At 43.1% G+C, this 20,841-nt stretch overlaps 1 protein-coding gene across 1 annotated transcript in view; it reads right to left on the reverse strand.

Annotated features, from left to right (window-relative positions):
- The window catches only part of LOC110532959 (protein eyes shut homolog), a 91,193-nt gene that overhangs the window by 8,805 nt on the left and 61,547 nt on the right, over positions 1-20,841 (reverse strand). Inside the window, exons 10-12 of the mRNA XM_036990006.1 lie at positions 18,897-18,931; positions 12,908-13,098; positions 5,745-5,836 (exon numbers count right to left, since the gene is read on the reverse strand). Of these exons, the coding sequence (XP_036845901.1) occupies positions 5,745-5,836; positions 12,908-13,098; positions 18,897-18,931 (318 nt within the window). The remainder of the gene's footprint in view (positions 1-5,744; positions 5,837-12,907; positions 13,099-18,896; positions 18,932-20,841) is intronic.

Consider the following 20,841-nt stretch of genomic DNA (forward strand, 5'->3'; position numbering starts at 1 on the left):
CCTCCCCTTTTCCTTCTCCTCTCCCCTACCCTCTTCAGACACCTTGTGCGTATTGGAGTCGGACAGCCAGCCTGCTCTGGACTGGAGCCTGAGCCATCACTGAGCCGAGCCGTGAGGATCCACTGGGAGATTTCCAAAGCTAATTCAGCCCCTTTTCCAAACAACAGGGGAGAGGAGATAATTACCTGATTCTGGGATAACTATGTGCAGCTGGAGGGTACTCTGTCCACAGATGTGCTTCCCCTTCCTCCCTCTTTCATTACATCCCTCTATCCCTCCCTCCCTGGTGCCTACTGATACCCCCTCGTCGAGGGGAGGGATGGAAGGATGGAGAGAGGGAGGGAGGTCTAGGAAGCAATCAACCCTGATTTGTTAAACCTGTCATTTGCAGGCTGGCTGTGTGGTGTTTGGTGGCTGTGGCACAACTATCGGGGTGAGAGAGAAGAGAGAGAGAGACCCGGGGCTACCTAAGTCCTTCCTCCAGAGCCGGCGCGGAAAGAGAGAGATGGGGGATGTGGAGGAGGGAAGGAGGGAGGATGTGGAGGAGGGAGGGAGGTGGTTAATTTAGGATCGCTCTGCCAGAGAAAAAGGACTGCCTGGCCTCTAGCCAGAGGGCACCAGGCCCCTCAGACAGACAGAGTCCTTGAGAAGCATTACAAATGGCATCCTATTCCCAATTTAGTGCACTACTTTTGTCAAAAGTACTGGACTATGTAGGGAATAGAGTTCCATTTGGGACACCACCCTTCAGAAGCCATGCAGCCCCAGCCTCTGGGGATTTCTATTAAACATATTGAAATTCGTCTTGGACGGGAAGATCTATTAAAAGGTTCAAACGTTATAATGAAGCAGGCTGGTGGACAGGTGGGTGAAGCAGTGATGTTGGGGATGGATAGAGGGAAGGAGGGAGGGATGGAGGCCCATCCTTGTCCCAGTGGTGGCTCTATCTCTGGATCAGACAGAGATGGAGGCTGTGGTCATCAGCCCATCACTAAAGATTTGCTTTAGTCGAGGTGAAGCTTGGAGACCTGTTTTCTCCTCTCCCTCCCTGTGTCTCTACACTGGTTATGCCAGCTCTCCCTCTTCCCTCCCTCTTTCTCTACACTGGTTATGCCAGCTCTCCCTCATTCCCTCCCTCTTTCTCTACACTGGTTATGCCAGCTCTCCCTCATTCCCTCCCTCTTTCTCTACACTGGTTATGCCAGCTCTCCCTCATTCCCTCCCTCTTTCTCTACACTGGTTATGCCAGCTCTCCCTCATTCCCTCCCTCTTTCTCTACACTGGTTATGCCAGCTCTCCCTCATTCCCTCCCTCTTTCTCTACACTGGTTATGCCAGCTCTCCCTCTTCCCTCCCTCTTTCTCTACACTGGTTATGCCAGCTCTCCCTCATTCCCTCCCTCCCTCCCTCTGTGTCTACACTGGTTATGCCAGTTTTCCCTCTCTCTCCCTCCCTCTGTGTCTACACTGGTTATGCCAGCTCTCCCTCTTCCCTCCCTCTGTCTCTACACTGGTTATGACAGCTCTCCCTCATTCACTCCCTCCCTCTGTGTCTACACTGGTTATGCCAGTTTTCCCTCTCCCTCCCTCCCTCTGTGTCTACACTGGTTATGCCAGTTCTCCCTCTCCCTCCCTCTGTCACTAATCAGAAACTGTGGATTGATGGCAGCATTCACACAAAACTGAAACCGCGAACCACTGCATTTAATCATGGCAAGGCTCCTGGAAACATGACTGAATACAAACAGTGTAGCTATTCCTTTCTCAAGGCAATCAAACAAGCAAAGCGTCAGTATAGAGACAAAGTGGAGTCGCAATTCAACGGACAATTCAGACACGAGACATATGTGGCAGGGTCTACAGTCAATCACGGACTACAAAAAGAAAACCAGCCCCGTCGCAGACATGGACGTCTTGCTCCCAGACAAACTAAACAACTTCTCTGTGCGCTTTGAGGACAACACAGTGCCACCGACACGGCCCGCTACCATAGACTGTGGGCTTTCCTTCTCCATGGCCGACATGAGTAAAACATTTAAACGTGTTAACCCTCGCAAGGCTGCCGGCCCAGACGGCATCCCTAGCCGCGTCCTCAGAGCATGCACAGACCAGCTGGCTGGTGTGTTTACGGACATATTCAATTAATCCCTATCCCAGTCTGTTGCCCCCACATGCTTCAAGATGGCCAGCATTGTTCCTGTTCACAAGAAATCTAAGGTAACTTAAATAAATGACTATTGCCCCGTTGCACTCACTTCTGTCATCATGAAGTGTTTTGAGAGACTAGTCAAGGATCAGATCACCTCCACCCTACCTGACACCCTAGACCCACTCCAATTTGCTTACCGCCCCAATAGGTCCACAGACGACGCAATCACACTGCACTAACCCATCAGGACAAGAGGAATACCTATGTATGAATGTTGTTCATCGACTACAGCTCAGCATTTAACACCACAGTACCCTCCAAACTCGTCATCAAGCTCTAGACCCTGGGTCTTAACCCCACCCTGTGCAACTGGGTCCTGGACTTCCCGATGGGCCGCCCCCAGGTGGTGAAGGTAGGAAACAACATCTCCACCCCACTGATCCTCAACACTGGGGCCCCACAATAGTGCGTTCTCAGCCCTCTCCTGTACTCCCTGTTCACCAATGACTGCGTGGCCACGCACACTTCCAACTCAATAATCAAGTTTGCAGACGATACTACAGTGGTAGGCCTGATTACCAACAACAATGAGACAGCCAACAGGGAGGAGGTGAGGGCCCTCGGAGTGTGGTGTCAGGAAAATGACCTCACACTCAACGTCAACAAAACAAAGGAGATGATTGTGGACTTCAGGAAACAGCAGATGGAGCACCCCCCTATCCACATCAACGGGACAGTAGTGGAGAAGGTGGAAAGTTTTAAGTTCCTCAGTGTACCACATCACGGACAAACTGAAATGGTCCACCCACACAGACAGCGTGGTGAAGAAGGTGCAACAGCACCTCTTCAACCTCAGGAGGCTGAAGAAATTTGTCTTGTCACCTAAAATCCTCACAAACTTTTACAGATGCACAATCGAGAGGATCCTGTCGGGCTGTATCACCGCCTGGTATGGCAACTGCTCCGCCCACAACCGTAAGGCTCTCCAGAGGGTAGTGAGGTGTGCACAACGCATCACCGGGGGCAAACTACCTGCCCTCCAGGACACCTACAGCACCCGTTGTCGCAGGAAGGCCAAAAAGATAATCAAGGACAACAACCACCCGAGCCACTGCCTGTTAACCTCGCTTTCATCCAGAAGGCGAGGTCAGTACAGGTGCATCAAAGTTGGGACCGAGAGACTGAAAAACAGCTTCTCTCTCAAGGCCTGTTCAGACTGTTAAACAGCCATCACTAACATAAAGAGGCTGCTGCCAATATACTGACTCAAACCACTGGCCACTTTAATTAATACATGGATTTAATAAAGGTATCACTAGTCACTTTAAATAATTCCACTTTAATAATGTTTACATATCCTACATTACTCATCTCATATGTATGCAGGTATGTATGTATGTATGTATGTATGTACAGTATTTTATACCATCTATTGTATCTTGTCTATGGCGCACGGCCATCGCACATTCATATATTTGTATTTACATATTCTTATTCCATCCCCTTACATTGTGTGTGTATAACGTAATCATTGTGAATTCCTTGTTAGATATCACTGCATTGTCAGAACTAGAATCACAAACATTTCGCTCCAGTCGCAATAACATCCGCTAACAATGTGTATGTGACCAATACAATTTGATTTGATTATGCCAGCTCTCCCTCTTCCCTCCTTCTCTCTCTACCCTGATTATTCCAGCCATCCCTCTCTATCTCTACACTGGTTATGCCAGCTCTCCCTCTCCTCTCTGTCTCTACACTGGTTATGCCAGCTCTCCCTCTCTCTATCTCTATACTGGTTATGCCAGCTCTCCCTCCCTCTGTCTCTACACTAGTTATGCCAGCTCTCCCCTCTCTCTATCTCTACACTGGTTATGCCAGCCCTCCCTCCCTCTGTCTCTATACTGGTTATGCCAGCTCTCCCTCTCCCCTCTCTCCGTCTCTACACTGGTTATGCCAGCTCTCCCTCTCCCCTCTCTCTATCTCTACACTCGTTATGCCAGCTCTCCCTCTCCCCTCTCTCTATCTCTACACTCGTTATGCCAGCTCTCTCTCTCTCTATCTCTATACTGGTTATGCCAGCTCTCCCTCTCCCCTCTCTCTATCTCTACACTGGTTATGCCAGCTCTCCCCCCCTCTGTCTCTACACTCGTTATGCCAGCTCTCCCCTCTCTCTATCTCTACACTGGTTATGCCAGCTCTCCCTCTCCTCTCTATCTCTACACTGGTTATGCCAGCTCTCCCTCTCCTCTCTATCTCTACACTGGTTATGCCAGCTCTCCCTCTCTCTGTCTCTACACTGGTTATGCCAGCTCTCCCTCTCTCTGTCTCTACACTGGTTATGCCAGCTCTCCCTCTCCTCTCTATCTCTACACTGGTTATGCCAGCTCTCCCTCTCTCTGTCTCTACACTGGTTATGCCAGCTCTCCCTCTCCTCTCTATCTCTACACTGGTTATGCCAGCCCTCCCTCTCTATCTCTACACTGGTTATGCCAGCTCTCCCTCTCTCTGTCTCTATACTGGTTATGCCAGCTCTCCCTCTCTCTGTCTCTACACTGGCTGCTGCCAGGGCGTAATGATGGATTTGTGCTGCTGTTGCATTTTCAAGTGATGCTGGTTTTTATTCAATTGAAAAACAGACATGACAGACTAATACACTTAAAATGAGGAATTGGCATCAAGTCACAGCCAGCAGCCCTTAGCCTTAAATGAGAAACATTTTGAAGCTGCAGGGCCACTTTTATTACTTTAGAGCGCTGATCAGTTTATCATTTTGAAACTGCCTAACTCTTGTCATTCACTGGAGATATTGTATTTTGACACCCCAAAACAACTTAGGAACATATTGGGCATGTCAATCGGTACAAATTCATATCTCAAGCTAATTCTATGAGGCTTATGATGTTGTATTTACCATGTCATTACAGGTTTGTAAACCATTCTGATGATTCTTTAGGCCTACAGGTATAATGCTTCGTTACAACTTGTTTTAACCATGTACCAGCCTCTATGCAGTAGGCTTATGTTTTCATTAAAGGCCCAGTGCAGTCAAAAACTGAATTTGTCTGTGTTTTATATACATTTCCACACTATGAGGCTGGAATAATACTGTGGAATTGTGAAAATGATGATAATGCCCTTTTAGTGTATGAGTTGTTTGAAAAGACTGCCTGAAATTTCAGCCTGTTTTGTTTGGTGGGATGGAGTTTTGGCCTGCCTGGTGACATCACCAAACGTAAATTAGTTATTAGACCAACAAGAAAGAGAGTTCCAAACCTCTCTGCCTATAACAGCTGGTTTTCAGTGTCCCCTCCCCACTCAGACCACTCCCAGGCAGTCCTAGCAAAATTATTGCTTGAGAAATTGCTCTTTGCTAAGAATTTGAATTGAAAACAAATCACAGTAAGGTACTTAATTGTTACCAAGAAATGATTTGATATTTAGATTGAAACAGCTTCATTGGATCTTTAGGAGGTGGTTTCCCAGACATAGATTAAACCCTGTCCTGATTCTCCATTCAAAGCACTTTTTTGTCCAGGACTAGGATTATTCTGTATAGGGGAAAGCGGCCCAAAATCCCTAAGAAAGTAAACCCACCTGACGTAGACGATGTATGGATTGCCGTCGTCAACACGGATGGATGTATTGATCCTTCTGATCCCTTCCTCTCGGTTACAGGAGAATACATACTGAAACACAGTACAGAGAATAAACAGTCTACATGGTGCATCAGAACAGGGTGATGATAATAGTCTGCTACATGGTACATCAGAACAGGGTGATGATTATAATCTGCTACATGGTACATCAGAACAGGGTGATGATAATAGTCTGCTACATGGTGCATCAGAACAGGGTGATGATAATAGTCTGCTACATGGTGCATAAAAACAGGGTGATGATAATAGTCTGCTACATCAGAACAGGGTAATGATAATAATCTGATACATGATGCATCAGAACAGGGTGATGATAATAGTCTGATACATACTACATCCGAAGAGGGTGATGATAATAGTCTGCTACATCAGAACAGGGTGATGATAATAGTCTCCTACATGTGGCATCAGAACAAGGTGATGATGATAGTCGGATACATGGTACATCAGAACAGGGTGATGATAATAGTCTGCTACATGGTGCATCAGAACAGGGTGATGATAATAGTCTGATACATCAGAACAGGGTGATGATAATAGTCTGCTACATGGTACATCAGAACAGGGTGATGATAATAATCTGCTACATGGTACAGCAGAACAGGGTGATGATAATAGTCAGCTACATGGTGCATCAGAACAGGGTGATGATAATAGTCTGATACATCAGAACCGGGTGATGATGATAGATTGCTACATGGTGCATCAGAACAGGGTGATGATAATAGTCTGCTACATCAGAACAGGGTGATGATAATAGTCTGATACATGGTGAATCAGAACAGGGTGATGATAATAGTCTGGTACATCAGAACAGGGCGATGATAATAGTCTGCTACATGTGGCACCAGAACAGGGTGATGATAATAGTCTGCTACATGGTGCATCAGAACAGGGTGATGATAAAAGTCTGCTACATGGTGCATCAGAACAGGGTGATGATAATAGTCTGATACATCAGAACAGGATGATGATAATAGTCTGCTACATCAGAACAGGGTGATGATAATAGTCTGCTACATGTGGCATCAGAACAGGGTGATGATAATAGTCTGATACATCAGAACAGGGTGATGATAATAGTCTGCTAAATCAGAACAGGGTGATGATAATAGTCTGCTACATGTGGCATCAGAACAGGGTGATGATAATAGTCTGCTACATGGTGCATCAAAACAGGGTGAGGATAATAGTCTGCTACATCAGAACAGGGTGATGATAATAATCTGATACATACTACATCCAAACAGGGTGATGATAATAGTATGCTACATGGTGAATCAGAACAGGGTGATGATAATAGTCTGCTACATGGTGCATCAAAACAGGGTGATGATAATAGTCTGCTACATGGTGCATCAGAACAGGGTGATGATAACAGTCTGCTACATGGTGCATCAAAACAGGGTGATGATAATAGTCTGCTACATCAGAACAGGGTGATGATAATAGTCTGATACATACTACATCCGAACAGGGTGATGATAATAGTCTGCTACATCAGAACAGGGTGATGATAATAGTCTCCTACATGTGGCATCAGAACAAGGTGATGATGATAGTCGGATACATGGTGCATCAGAACAGGGTGGTGATAAAAGTCTGCTACATCAGAACAGGGTGATGATAATAGTCTGCTACATGGTACATCAGAACAGGGTGATGATAATAATCTGCTACATGGTACATCAGAACAGGGTGATGATAATAGCCTGATACATCAGAACAGGGTGATGATGATAGATTGCTACATGGTGCATCAGAACAGGGTGATGATAATAGTCTGATACATGGTGCATCAGAACAGGGTGATGATAATAGTCTGCTACATCAGAACAGGGTGATGATAATAGTCTGATACATGGTGAATCAGAACAGGGTGATGATAATAGTCTGGTACATCAGAACAGGGCGATGATAATAGTCTGCTACATGTGGCACAAGAACAGGGTGATGATAATAGTCTGCTACATGGTGCATCAGAACAGGGTGATGATAATAGTCTGCTACATGGTGCATCAGAACAGGGTGATGATAATAGTCTGATACATCAGAACAGGATGATGATAATAGTCTGCTACATCAGAACAGGGTGATGATAATAGTCTGCTACATGTGGCATCAGAACAGGGTGATGATAATAGTCTGATACATCAGAACAGGGTGATGATAATAGTCTGCTACATCAGAACAGGGTGATGATAATAGTCTGCTACATGTGGCATCAGAACAGGGTGATGATAATAGTCTGCTACATGGTGCATCAAAACAGGGTGAGGATAATAGTCTGCTACATCCAAACAGGGTGATGATAATAGTATGCTACATGGTGAATCAGAACAGGGTGATGATAATAGTCTGCTACATGGTGCATCAAAACAGGGTGATGATAATAGTCTGCTACATGGTGCATCAGAACAGGGTGATGATAACAGTCTGCTACATGGTGCATCAGAACAGGGTGATGATAATAGTCTGCTACATGGTGCATCAAAACAGGGTGATGATAATAGTCTGCTACATCAGAACAGGGTGATGATAATAATCTGATACATGATGCATCAGAACAGGGTGATGATAATAGTCTGATACATACTACATCCGAACAGGGTGATGATAATAGTCTGCTACATCAGAACAGGGTGATGATAATAGTCTCCTACATGTGGCATCAGAACAAGGTGATGATGATAGTCGGATACATGGTGCATCAGAATAGGGTGGTGATAAAAGTCTGCTACATCAGAACAGGGTGATGATAATAGTCTGCTACATGGTACATCAGAACAGGGTGATGATAATAATCTGCTACATGGTACATCAGAACAGGGTGATGATAATAGTCTGCTACATGGTGCATCAGAACAGGGTGATGATAATAGCCTGATACATCAGAACAGGGTGATGATGATAGATTGCTACATGGTGCATCAGAACAGGGTGATGATAATAGTCTGATAAATGGTGCATCAGAACAGGGTGATGATAATAGTCTGCTACATCAGAACAGGGTGATGATAATAGTCTGATACATGGTGAATCAGAACAGGGTGATGATAATAGTCTGGTACATCAGAACAGGGCGATGATAATAGTCTGCTACATGTGGCACCAGAACAGGGTGATGATAATAGTCTGCTACATGGTGCATCAGAACAGGGTGATGATAATAGTCTGCTACATGGTGCATCAGAACAGGGTGATGATAATAGTCTGATACATCAGAACAGGATGATGATAATAGTCTGCTACATCAGAACAGGGTGATGATAATAGTCTGCTACATGTGGCATCAGAACAGGGTGATGATAATAGTCTGATACATCAGAACAGGGTGATGATAATAGTCTGCTACATCAGAACAGGGTGATGATAATAGTCTGCTACATGTGGCATCAGAACAGGGTGATGATAATAGTCTGCTACATGGTGCATCAAAACAGGGTGAGGATAATAGTCTGCTACATCAGAACAGGGTGATGATAATAATCTGATACATACTACATCCAAACAGGGTGATGATAATAGTCTGCTACATGGTGCATCAGAACAGGGTGATGATAATAGTCTGCTACATAAGAACAGGGTGATGATAATAATCTGCTACATGTGGCATCAGAACAGGGTGATGATAATAGTATGCTACATGGTGCATCAGAACAGGGTGATGATAATAGTCTGCTACATCAGAACAGGGTGATGATAATAATCTGATACATGATGCATCAGAACAGGGTGATGATAATAGTCTGATACATACTACATCCGAACAGGGTGATGATAATAGTCTGCTACATGTGGCATCAGAACAAGGTGATGATGATAGTCGGATACATGGTGCATCAGAACAGGGTGGTGATAAAAGTCTGCTACATCAGAACAGAGTGATGATAATAGTCTGCTACATGGTACATCAGAGGAGGGTGATGCAAATAGTCTGCTACATGGTACATAAGAACAGGGTGATGATAATAGTCTGCTACATGGTACATCAGAACAGGGTGATGATAATAATCTGCTACATGGTACATCAGAACAGGGTGATGATAATAGTCTGCTACATGGTGCATCAGAACAGGGTGATGATAATAGTCTGATACACCAGAACAGGGTGATGATAATAGTCTGCTACATGGTACATCAGAACAGGGTGATGATAATAGTCTGCTACATGGTACATCAGAACAGGGTGATGATAATAGTCTGCTACATGGTGCATCAAAACAGGGTGATGATAATAGTCTGCTACATCAGAACAGGGTGATGATAATAATCTGATACATGATGCATCAGAACAGGGTGATGATAATAGTCTGATACATACTACATCCGAACAGGGTGATGATAATAGTCTGGTACATCAGAACAGGGCGATGATAATAGTCTGCTACATGTGGCACCAGAACAGGGTGATGATAATAGTCTGCTACATGGTGCATCAGAACAGGGTGATGATAATAGTCTGCTACATGGTGCATCAGAACAGGGTGATGATAATAGTCTGATACATCAGAACAGGATAATGATAATAGTCTGCTACATCAGAACAGGGTGATGATAATAGTCTGCTACATGTGGCATCAGAACAGGGTGATGATAATAGTCTGATACATCAGAACAGGGTGATGATAATAGTCTGCTACATCAGAACAGGGTGATGATAATAGTCTGCTACATGTGGCATCAGAACAGGGTGATGATAATAGTCTGCTACATGGTGCATCAAAACAGGGTGAGGATAATAGTCTGCTACATCAGAACAGGGTGATGATAATAATCTGATACATACTACATCCAAACAGGGTGATGATAATAGTCTGCTACATGGTGCATCAGAACAGGGTGATGATAATAGTCTGCTACATAAGAACAGGGTGATGATAATAATCTGCTACATGTGGCATCAGAACAGGGTGATGATAATAGTATGCTACATGGTGCATCAGAACAGGGTGATGATAATAGTCTGCTACATCAGAACAGGGTGATGATAATAGTCTGCTACATGGTGCATCAAAACAGGGTGATGATAATAGTCTGCTACATCAGAACAGGGTGATGATAATAATCTGATACATGATGCATCAGAACAGGGTGATGATAATAGTCTGATACATACTACATCCGAACAGGGTGATGATAATAGTCTGCTACATGTGGCATCAGAACAAGGTGATGATGATAGTCGGATACATGGTGCATCAGAACAGGGTGGTGATAAAAGTCTGCTACATCAGAACAGAGTGATGATAATAGTCTGCTACATGGTACATCAGAGGAGGGTGATGCAAATAGTCTGCTACATGGTACATAAGAACAGGGTGATGATAATAGTCTGCTACATGGTACATCAGAACAGGGTGATGATAATAATCTGCTACATGGTACATCAGAACAGGGTGATGATAATAGTCTGCTACATGGTGCATCAGAACAGGGTGATGATAATAGTCTGATACACCAGAACAGGGTGATGATAATAGTCTGCTACATGGTACATCAGAACAGGGTGATGATAATAGTCTGCTACATGGTACATCAGAACAGGGTGATGATAATAGTCTGCTACATGGTGCATCAAAACAGGGTGATGATAATAGTCTGCTACATCAGAACAGGGTGATGATAATAATCTGATACATGATGCATCAGAACAGGGTGATGATAATAGTCTGATACATACTACATCCGAACAGGGTGATGATAATAGTCTGCTACATCAGAACAGGGTGATGATAATAATCTGATACATGATGCATCAGAACAGGGTGATGATAATAGTCTGATACATACTACATCTGAACAGGGTGGTGATAAAAGTCTGCTACATCAGAACAGGGTGATGATAATAATCTGCTACATGGTACATCAGAGGAGGGTGATGCAAATAGTCTGCTACATGGTACATAAGAACAGGGTGATGATAATAGTCTGCTACATGGTACATCAGAACAGGGTGATGATAATAATCTGCTACATGGTACATCAGAACAGGGTGATGATAATAGTCTGCTACATGGTACATCAGAACAGGGTGATGATAATAGTCTGATACACCAGAACAGGGTGATGATAATAGTCTGCTACATGGTACATCAGAACAGGGTGATGATAATAGTCTGCTACATGGTACATCAGAACAGGGTGATGATAATAGTCTGCTACATGGTACATCAGAACAGGGCGATGATAATAGTCTGATACATGGTGCATCAGAACAGGGTCATGATAATAGTATGCTACATCAGAACAGGGTGATGACAAGAGTCTGATAAATGGTACATCAAAACAGGGTGATGATAATATTCTGATAAATGGTACATCAGAACAGGGTGATGATAATAGTCTGCTACATGGTGCATCATAACAGGGTGATGATAATAGTATGCTATATCAGAACAGGGTGATGATAATAGTCTGCTACATGGTGCATCATAACAGGGTGATGATAATAGTATGCTATATCAGAACAGGGTGATGATAATAGTCTGATACATGGTACATCAGAACAGGGTGATGCTAATAGTCTGCTACATCAGAACAGGGTGATGATAATAGTCTGCTACATCAGAACAGGGTGATGATAATAGTCTGCTACATGATGCATCAGAACAGGGTGATGATAATAGTCTGCTACATGATGCATCAGAACAGGGTGATGATAATAGTCTGCTACATGATGCATCAGAACAGGGTGATGATAATAGTCTGCTACATCAGAACAGGGTGATGATAATAGTCTGCTACATAGTGCATCAATTGTTTGGTAAAAAACATACCACAAAGCACTATAGTCCACAAAACATGCACAATTCTAGGCTGCATCAGCCGATATAGGCAGTAAAGTACTGTAAACAACAATGAAACAGAAAATAATCAAAGACTTCATAGAGACTAGAAACATAGAGGCTGTGTCCCAAACATAACCCTATGTAGTCTGTTGACCAGAGCCCATAGGGCCTCCCATAGCAGATATAGAGAATAGGGTGCCATTTGGGACAAAACCTTTATCTTTCAAGTTATTGAGTCTCATGAGCCCTGGTCAAAAGAAGTGCACTATATAGGAATAGGGTGCCATTTGGTACTCAGAAAAAGCCTCACCTGTAGCATTCCCTCCTGGATGAAGAGTTTCATGAAAAAGAAGCCCCTGGTCACTGCTCCTTGGTCAACGTACAGAATGGTCCCCTGGGCCTCCTGGGTCTGAAACCTCACAGTGATGTTGTTGTTGGCACCGAGGTCTATGCCCTCAAACTCCAAGTAGGAATTACCAGAGTACTGGACGTAGCTGGAGTCTGGAGATGGGAAAAGGGGGTGGGAGAGAGACGGGGAGATGACGAGCAACTTAGAAAAGTGTAATATTTCATAAAACACCCTCACAGTACAGAGCACTGAGAAATTGGCTATTGTGTCGAATGTATAGAAGTGATGATTTTGTCTCCTATATATTGTCTGTATCTTATGGGGAGGCAGGTAGCCTAGTGGTTGGGCCAGTAACTGAAAGGTTGCTAGATCGAATCCCCGAGCTGACAAGGTAAAAATATGCAGTTCTGCCCCTGAACAAGGCAGTTAACCCTATTCTAGGCTGGCATAGTAAATAAGAATTTGTTCTTAACTGACTTCATGAGTTAATATAAATAAATACCTTGTTGAAACAGTTGAAGTTGAAAGTTTACATACACCTTAGCCAAATACATTTAAACTCACTTTTTCACAATTTCTGACATTTAATCCTAGTAAAAATTCCCTGTTTTAGGCCAGTTAGGATCACCACTTTATTTTAAGAGTGTGAAATGTCAGAATAATAGTAGAACGAATGATTTATTTCAGCTTTTATTTCTTTCATCACATTCAGAAGTGGGTCAGAAGTTTACATACACTCAATTAGTATTTGGTAGCATTACCTTTAAATTGTTTAACTTGGGTCAAACGTTTCGGGTAGCCTCCAACAAGCTTCCCACAATAAGTTGGGTGAATTTTGCCCATTCCTCCTGACAGAGCTGGTGTAACTGAGTCAGGTTTGTAGGCCTCCTTGCTCACACATGCTTTTTCAGTTCTGAAAAACAAATAGAACAAATGTTCTATAAGATTGAGGTCAGGGCATTGTGATGTCCACTCCAATACCTTGACTTTGTTGTCCTTAAGCCATTTTGCCACAACTTTGGAAGCATGCTTGGGGTCATTGTCCATTTAGAAGGCCCATTTGCAACCAAGCTTTAACTTCCTGACTGATGTCTTGAGATGTTGCTTCAATATATGCACAACATTTTTCCTCACTCATCATGCCATCTATTTCGTGAAGTGCACCAGTCCCTCCTGCAGCAAAGCTACCCCACAACATGATGCTGCCACCCCTGTGCTTCACAGCTTGCAAGCCTTCCCATTTTTCCTCCAAACATCAGACCAGAGGACAGTTCTCCAAATAGTACAATATTTGTCCCCATGTGCAGTTGCAAACGATAGTCTGGCTTTTTCATGGCGGTTGTGGAGCAGTGGCTTCTTCCATGATGAGCGGCCTTTCAGATTGTGTCGATATAGGACTCGTTTTACTGTGGATATAGATACTTTGTACCTGTTTCCTCCAGCATCTTCACAAGGTCCTTTGCTGTTGTTCTGGGATTGATTTGCACTTTTCGCACCAAAGTACATTCATCTCTAGGAGACAGAACACGTCTCCTTCCTGAGCGGTATGACGGCTGCGTGGTATCATGGTGTTTATACTTGCGTACTATTGTTTGTACAGAGGAACGCAGTACCTTTAGGCGTTTGGAAATTGCTCCCAAGGATGAACAAGATTTGTGGAGGTCTACAATTCTTTTCTGAGGTCTTGGCTGATTTCTTTTGATTTTTCCATGATGTCAAGCAAAGAGGCATTGAGTTTGAAGGTAGGCCTTGAAATGCATACACAGGTACACCTCCAATTGACTCAAATTATGTCAATTAGCCTATCGGAAGCTTCTAAAGCCATGACATAATTTTCTGGAATTTTCCAAGCTGTTTAAAGGCACAGTCAATTTACTGAACTTCTGACCCACTGGAATTGTGATACAGTGAATTATAAGTGAAATAATCTGTCTGTAAACAATTGTTGGAAAAATTACTTGTGTCATGCACAAAGTAGATGTCCTAACCGACTTGCCAAAACTACATTTGTGGAGTGGTTGAAAAACGAGTTTTAATGACTCAAACCTAAGTGTATATGTAAACTTTTGACTTCTACTTATATGAAAACTGTCTGATTGGTATGCCACTATTCAGCTGCAATGCAACACGTCATCCCTACTGAGTTTGTCAGTCTAGGAAGCAGCGCCAGGGGTCTGGGGCAAAATTATTAAAAAAAAGGACCCTTCAACTGAGTGTGTGATAAGTTACAACGCCAGCCTTGAAATGTAATTACGCTCCATAGAGAGTTCTAGGATGCCTCCCAAATGACTCGCTCTTCTGTAGACAGTGCACTACATTTGATCAAAAGTAGTGCACTATATAGGGAATAGGGTACCATTTGGGATGGAGCCTTAGCGTTCTTCATAGAAATATGAAATATGGATCTGAACAGAAATAATGTATCAAAGGCTTCTGATTGTGATTGCCCCTCCTACAGCGTGTCAGGGGAGGCAGGGAGCTGTGTTTCTTTGGTTTTCTTGAGAGTTCATCACTGGTATACCATGAATAACAAAATATATAGGCCCCCTACAAATCTCCTTTACATGAGTCAGTTGTGTGTTATCTTGTGGTGCCAATACATAGACTGTATGGCACCTGTTACTGAATGCATATTTTGGAGGCTCATTATTAAGTCTTTATCTCACTTCTAAACTCACTCAGACTCAATGCATAACACAGTAATGGTGATGGGAGTTTTAACTGTACAATAGTTACGTCAACATTGGCTGCCACTATCAACTGTGAAAACATCACATGGAATGGATTTCTTAGTCCCAGAATGCAGAGCAATTCATTAACATTTGTATTTATTGTCCAGGGTAAAGATCTTTTCCTCAAAGCTAAGACGTAAAATGTCTGCAGGAGTCACGGATCAATTCAAGCCCTCTCGCTGTTTAATGCAGTCAGACATCCCAGCCTACCCTCTTTCAAAGCCATGTCTCTCTCTAACCGAAGGTTCTTTATGAATATTAGGGCCTGTAATTGTCCAGCACTGAACACTGATTAAAAGGAAAGAGGAAAGCCTCACAGCTGGAAACACAAGCCATCACAATTCTAGATCAACTAGGTCTACGTCCCAAATGTCACCCTACTGCCTATATAGTGCACTACTTTTGACCAAGGCCCCATTGGAATATAGGGAATAGGGTGCCATTTGGAATGCACATTAGGAGTTCTGAAATGTGGCCCTACCCTGCCTATAATGAGGTAAAGACGAGGGTGGACCGTAGCCTTGGCGTGTCTTGTATTTGTCTCTAATTGGCAGGGTATATGGAAATATTAGCTTTATTCATCGCAGGTGACAAAGTGATCATCCTTTTTTTATGCTTTTCTCAGTGGAGGTGTGGAGTGGAGATGGGCTTTTACTATCTAAACATGAGCACACTACAAGAAACCTTACGGTAATCAAACTGGGGTAGAAAATGATTCACAACAAGTGCAAACATGGACATGGTTATTGTCTAAATATTTACTAAAGCAGATAGATGCAAGCAAGAACACTCAACACAAAGCATATGTAGCTCTTCTAGTTCACTTAGGAGACTGACGATCCACAAGCCAGACTGTACAGTACAGTACGAAGACAATGGCTAAGGACATGCAGATGGTAACTGAGAGAGATTGATTAGTCTGCATTCACCAGAGCGGAATTAAAGCCAGGGTGGAGTTACTGGAAAGAAAATGATGATATGAAAAACCACTGTGCTGGTGCTCTCCGATGGGTAAACACTATAGGGCCACGGAGACTTGGTAGAAGCTGCTCGTAGAAAAATGTTTTCTGTTGACTGGCAGAAAAACTTAAAGCATGATGGGAATTCATTTTTCCATCAATGCACTCTTGAAGAATTCTGATATGTTTGCAAACGTATTTATGAGGAAGGAATGTTGACAGATTTCATAAGAGGGAAAACATTTCTGCTGCACGACCCCAAATACTGTAGTCTTTACAAACATATAAACTGATAATAAAATCACACATTAACAGCATAGACCCTTTGAGCTCTGTGAATGAAAAAATATATTGTCCTGCGATTGTTAAAAGCCCTCACACCTCTTCCATTTATGGGCTGTAAAGGGGTAAATAGGATTGCTTTGCTACAAGCCGTGAAGCATGTAAATGACATAATATACTGAAGGTAGAGAGGCGGAGGTAAGAGAAGAAAGGCTGAAAGGAATTTAATCATACAACTTTATTACATGGCTCATTGTATACCATGATATTCCGCTTCATATCATCCGTGTCAGTAAGGCAATTATGTGACATTTCAGGAAGGCTTGTTCTAATGCCTGGAAGTTTATTGAGGGTAGTGACGCAGACCGTTTTAAGAGACTGACTCAGACTCCAGTAATTTGGGGCAGAGAGAGCATTAGAGAATCTCATCATGCTTTATGTACTGTATTCCTCGTTTGCGACAAACGTTGCTATTTGTTGACAAAAAATAGCCCCAACCCGTCTGAAAAACCCTGTTATAATCATAAGCGCTCCCTAATACACCTGTATTGTAGTTCTTCTTCTATTTCTTCTTTTCACTGTTAAAAGGCTACACCTCAGAAATAAGCCAGATCACTATTACATGGCTACACCTCAGAAATCAGCCAGATCACTATTACATGGCTACACCTCAGAAATCAGCCAGATCACTGTTAAATGGCTACACCTCAGAAATAAGCCAGATCACTGTTAAATGGCTACACCTCAGAAATAAGCCAGATCACTGTTAAATGGCTACACCTCAGAAATCAGCCAGATCACTGTTAAATGGCTACACCTCAGAAATAAGCCAGATCACTGTTAAATGGCTACACCTCAGAAATAAGCCAGATCACTGTTAAAAGGCTACACCTCAGAAATAAGCCAGATCACTGTTAAATGGCTACACCTCAGAAATAAGCCAGATCACTGTTAAATGCCTACACCTCAGAAATAAGCCAGATCACTGTTAAATGGCTACACCTCAGAAATAAGCCAGATCACTGTTAAAAGGCTACACCTCAGAAATAAGCCAGATCACTGTTAAATGCCTACACCTCAGAAATAAGCCAGATCACTGTTAAATGGCTACACCTCAGAAATAAGCCAGATCACTGTTAAATGGCTACACCTCAGAAATAAGCCAGATCACTGTTAAATGGCTACACCTCAGAAATAAGCCAGATCACTGTTAAATGGCTACACCTCAGAAATAAGCCAGATCACTGTTAAATGGCTACACCTCAGAAATCAGCCAGATCACTGTTAAATGGCTACACCTCAGAAATAAGCCAGATCACTGTTAAATGGCTACACCTCAGAAATAAGCCAGATCACTGTTAAATGGCTACACCTCAGAAATCAGCCAGATCACTGTTAAATGGCTACACCTCAGAAATAAGCCAGATCACTGTTAAATGGCTACACCTCAGAAATAAGCCAGATCACTGTTAAATGGCTACACCTCAGAAATCAGCCAGATCACTGTTAAATGGCTACACCTCAGAAATAAGCCAGATCACTGTTAAATGGCTACACCTCAGAAATAAGCCAGATCACTGTTAAATGGCTACACCTCAGAAATCAGCCAGATCACTGTTAAATGGCTACACATCAGAAATCAGACAGATCGCTGTTAAATGGCGACACCTCAGAAATCAGCCAGCCAGATCACTGTTAAATGGCTACACATCAGAAATCAGACAGATCACTGTTAAATGGCTACACCCCAGACATCAGACAGACAGATCACTGTTAAATGGCTACACCTCAGAACTCAGCCTCTTTTAGGTTGTTGTCGTGATTTATCGAGCTGCTAGAAGCGAGACCTCTATCAATATCAGTTAGACTTTGAGTCCCAATAGACCAGCCTGTTTGATCTGACGCAGGGTGGCCTCCAGGGTAGATGGGCTAACCTTAACACCCCCCCCCCCCCCCCCCCCCCCCCCTCCGTCTGACCCTCCTTCTCTCTGGACAGGAATAGGACCAATACCCTGAGGAGAAAGAAAAGACAGAGAATTATCAGGGAGAGAGAGATAATTATCAGGAAGAGAGAGATAATGATCAGGAAGAGAGAGATAATTATCAGGAAGCGAGAGAAAGGGAGAATTATCAGGGAGAGAGAGATAATTATCAGGAAGAGAGAGATAATGATCAGGAAGAGAGAGATAATTATCAGGAAGCGAGAGAAAGGGATAATTTTCAGGGAGAGAGAGAGATAATTATCAGGAAGAGAAAGAGAATATTCAGGGAGAGAGAGAGAGAATTATCAGGAAGAGAAAGAGAATTATCAGGAAGCGAGAGAGAGAGATTTTTCAGGGAGAGAGAGAGAGATAATTTTCAGGGAGAGAGAGAGAGAGAGAATTAATCAGGGAGAGAGAGAGAAAAAGAGAGAATTATCAGGGAGAGAGAAAGAGAATTGACTGTGATCTGAGAATTAATGAGGATAAATGCAAGCTAACAACGGTGTGCTCTCTCCCTCTTGCTCTCCCTCTCCCCGCTCTCCCTCCCTCCCTATTCAGTCCCTGACAATAGGGTTTGCCAATGCTGATGATGGAAAATTACCCCTCAGAGACAAAGCCATTCATTAATTTTAAAGCCCTTGTTTGGTCTGATGTAGGCTTTGATGCAGTCTGAGGCTGGTGTGTGCGCGCACGTGTTTGTGTGTGTGTGTTCATGAGTGGCTGCTAACTGCTGCCACGAGGCAGGGGTATGCCTCATTAACAGTTAGCTCCAGTGTCTCTCCCAGGTCTCTCCTTTTCCACTAGCTACCTTAAATTATCAGGTTTTACTGTAGTTACCATCCTGGCTATCATCCTCCAGTATAACTGGCCTTTAATGTAGTTACCATCCTGGCTATCATCCTCCAGTAGCTATCATCCTCCAGTAGCTATCATCCTCCAGTATAACTGGCCTTTAATGTAGTTACCATCCTGGCTATCATCCTCCAGTAGCTATCATCCTCCAGTAGCTATCATCCTCCAGTATAAATGGCCTTTAATGTAGTTACCATCCTGGCTATCATCCTCCAGTAGCTATCATCCTCCAGTAGCTATCATCCTCCAGTATAACTAGCCTTTAATGTAGTTACCATCCTGGCTATCATCCTCCAGTAGCTATCATCCTCTAATAGCTATCATCCTCCAGTATAACTAGCCTTTAATGTAGTTACCATCCTGGCTATCATCCTCCGGTAGCTATCATCCTCCAGTAGCTATCATCCTCCAGTATAACTAGCCTTTAATGTAGTTACCATCCTGGCTATCATCCTCCAGTAGCTATCATGCTCCAGTAGCTATCATCCTCCAGTAGCTATCATCCTCCAGTATAACTGGCCTTTAATGTAGTTACCATCCTGGCTACAACATTAACAATGTCTGCACTGTATTTCTGATCAATGTTATGTTATTTTTATTTATTTAACTAGGCAAGTCAGTTAAGAACAAATTCTTATTTTCAATGACGGCCTAGGAACAGTGGATTTAACTGCCAAAATAAAAAGCTTTTCTTTCAAAAACAAGGACATTTCTAAGTGACCCCAACCTTTTGAACGGTAGTGTATATATATATATAATGTATAGGGAATCAAAAGTAGATACAGTGTGCTATGTTCGTTAAAGAGCCAATCTGTGATTGACACATCCGTTAGGCAGAGTGACCACTTTATAGATGTTTGAATCTCAGCTTGCCCCTTTAAGATTGTCAACATCATGTAGAAACATTCAAATAAATTATTTTTTTCCCATTCAAGTTGAGTACAGGATTGCACAGGCACTGTCTGTTTCCATCCATTTAGCTAATAAAACATGCCCCCCCCCCACCCCCCCAGGGGAAAGATTACAAGAGGCCAGGGAGAGGTTCATGACCTTATCTTATCTCAGTCCGATGACACCTTCAATCAGTC

This window comes from Oncorhynchus mykiss, chromosome 1 (assembly GCF_013265735.2).
Source record: "Oncorhynchus mykiss isolate Arlee chromosome 1, USDA_OmykA_1.1, whole genome shotgun sequence".
NCBI lineage: Eukaryota > Metazoa > Chordata > Actinopteri > Salmoniformes > Salmonidae > Oncorhynchus > Oncorhynchus mykiss.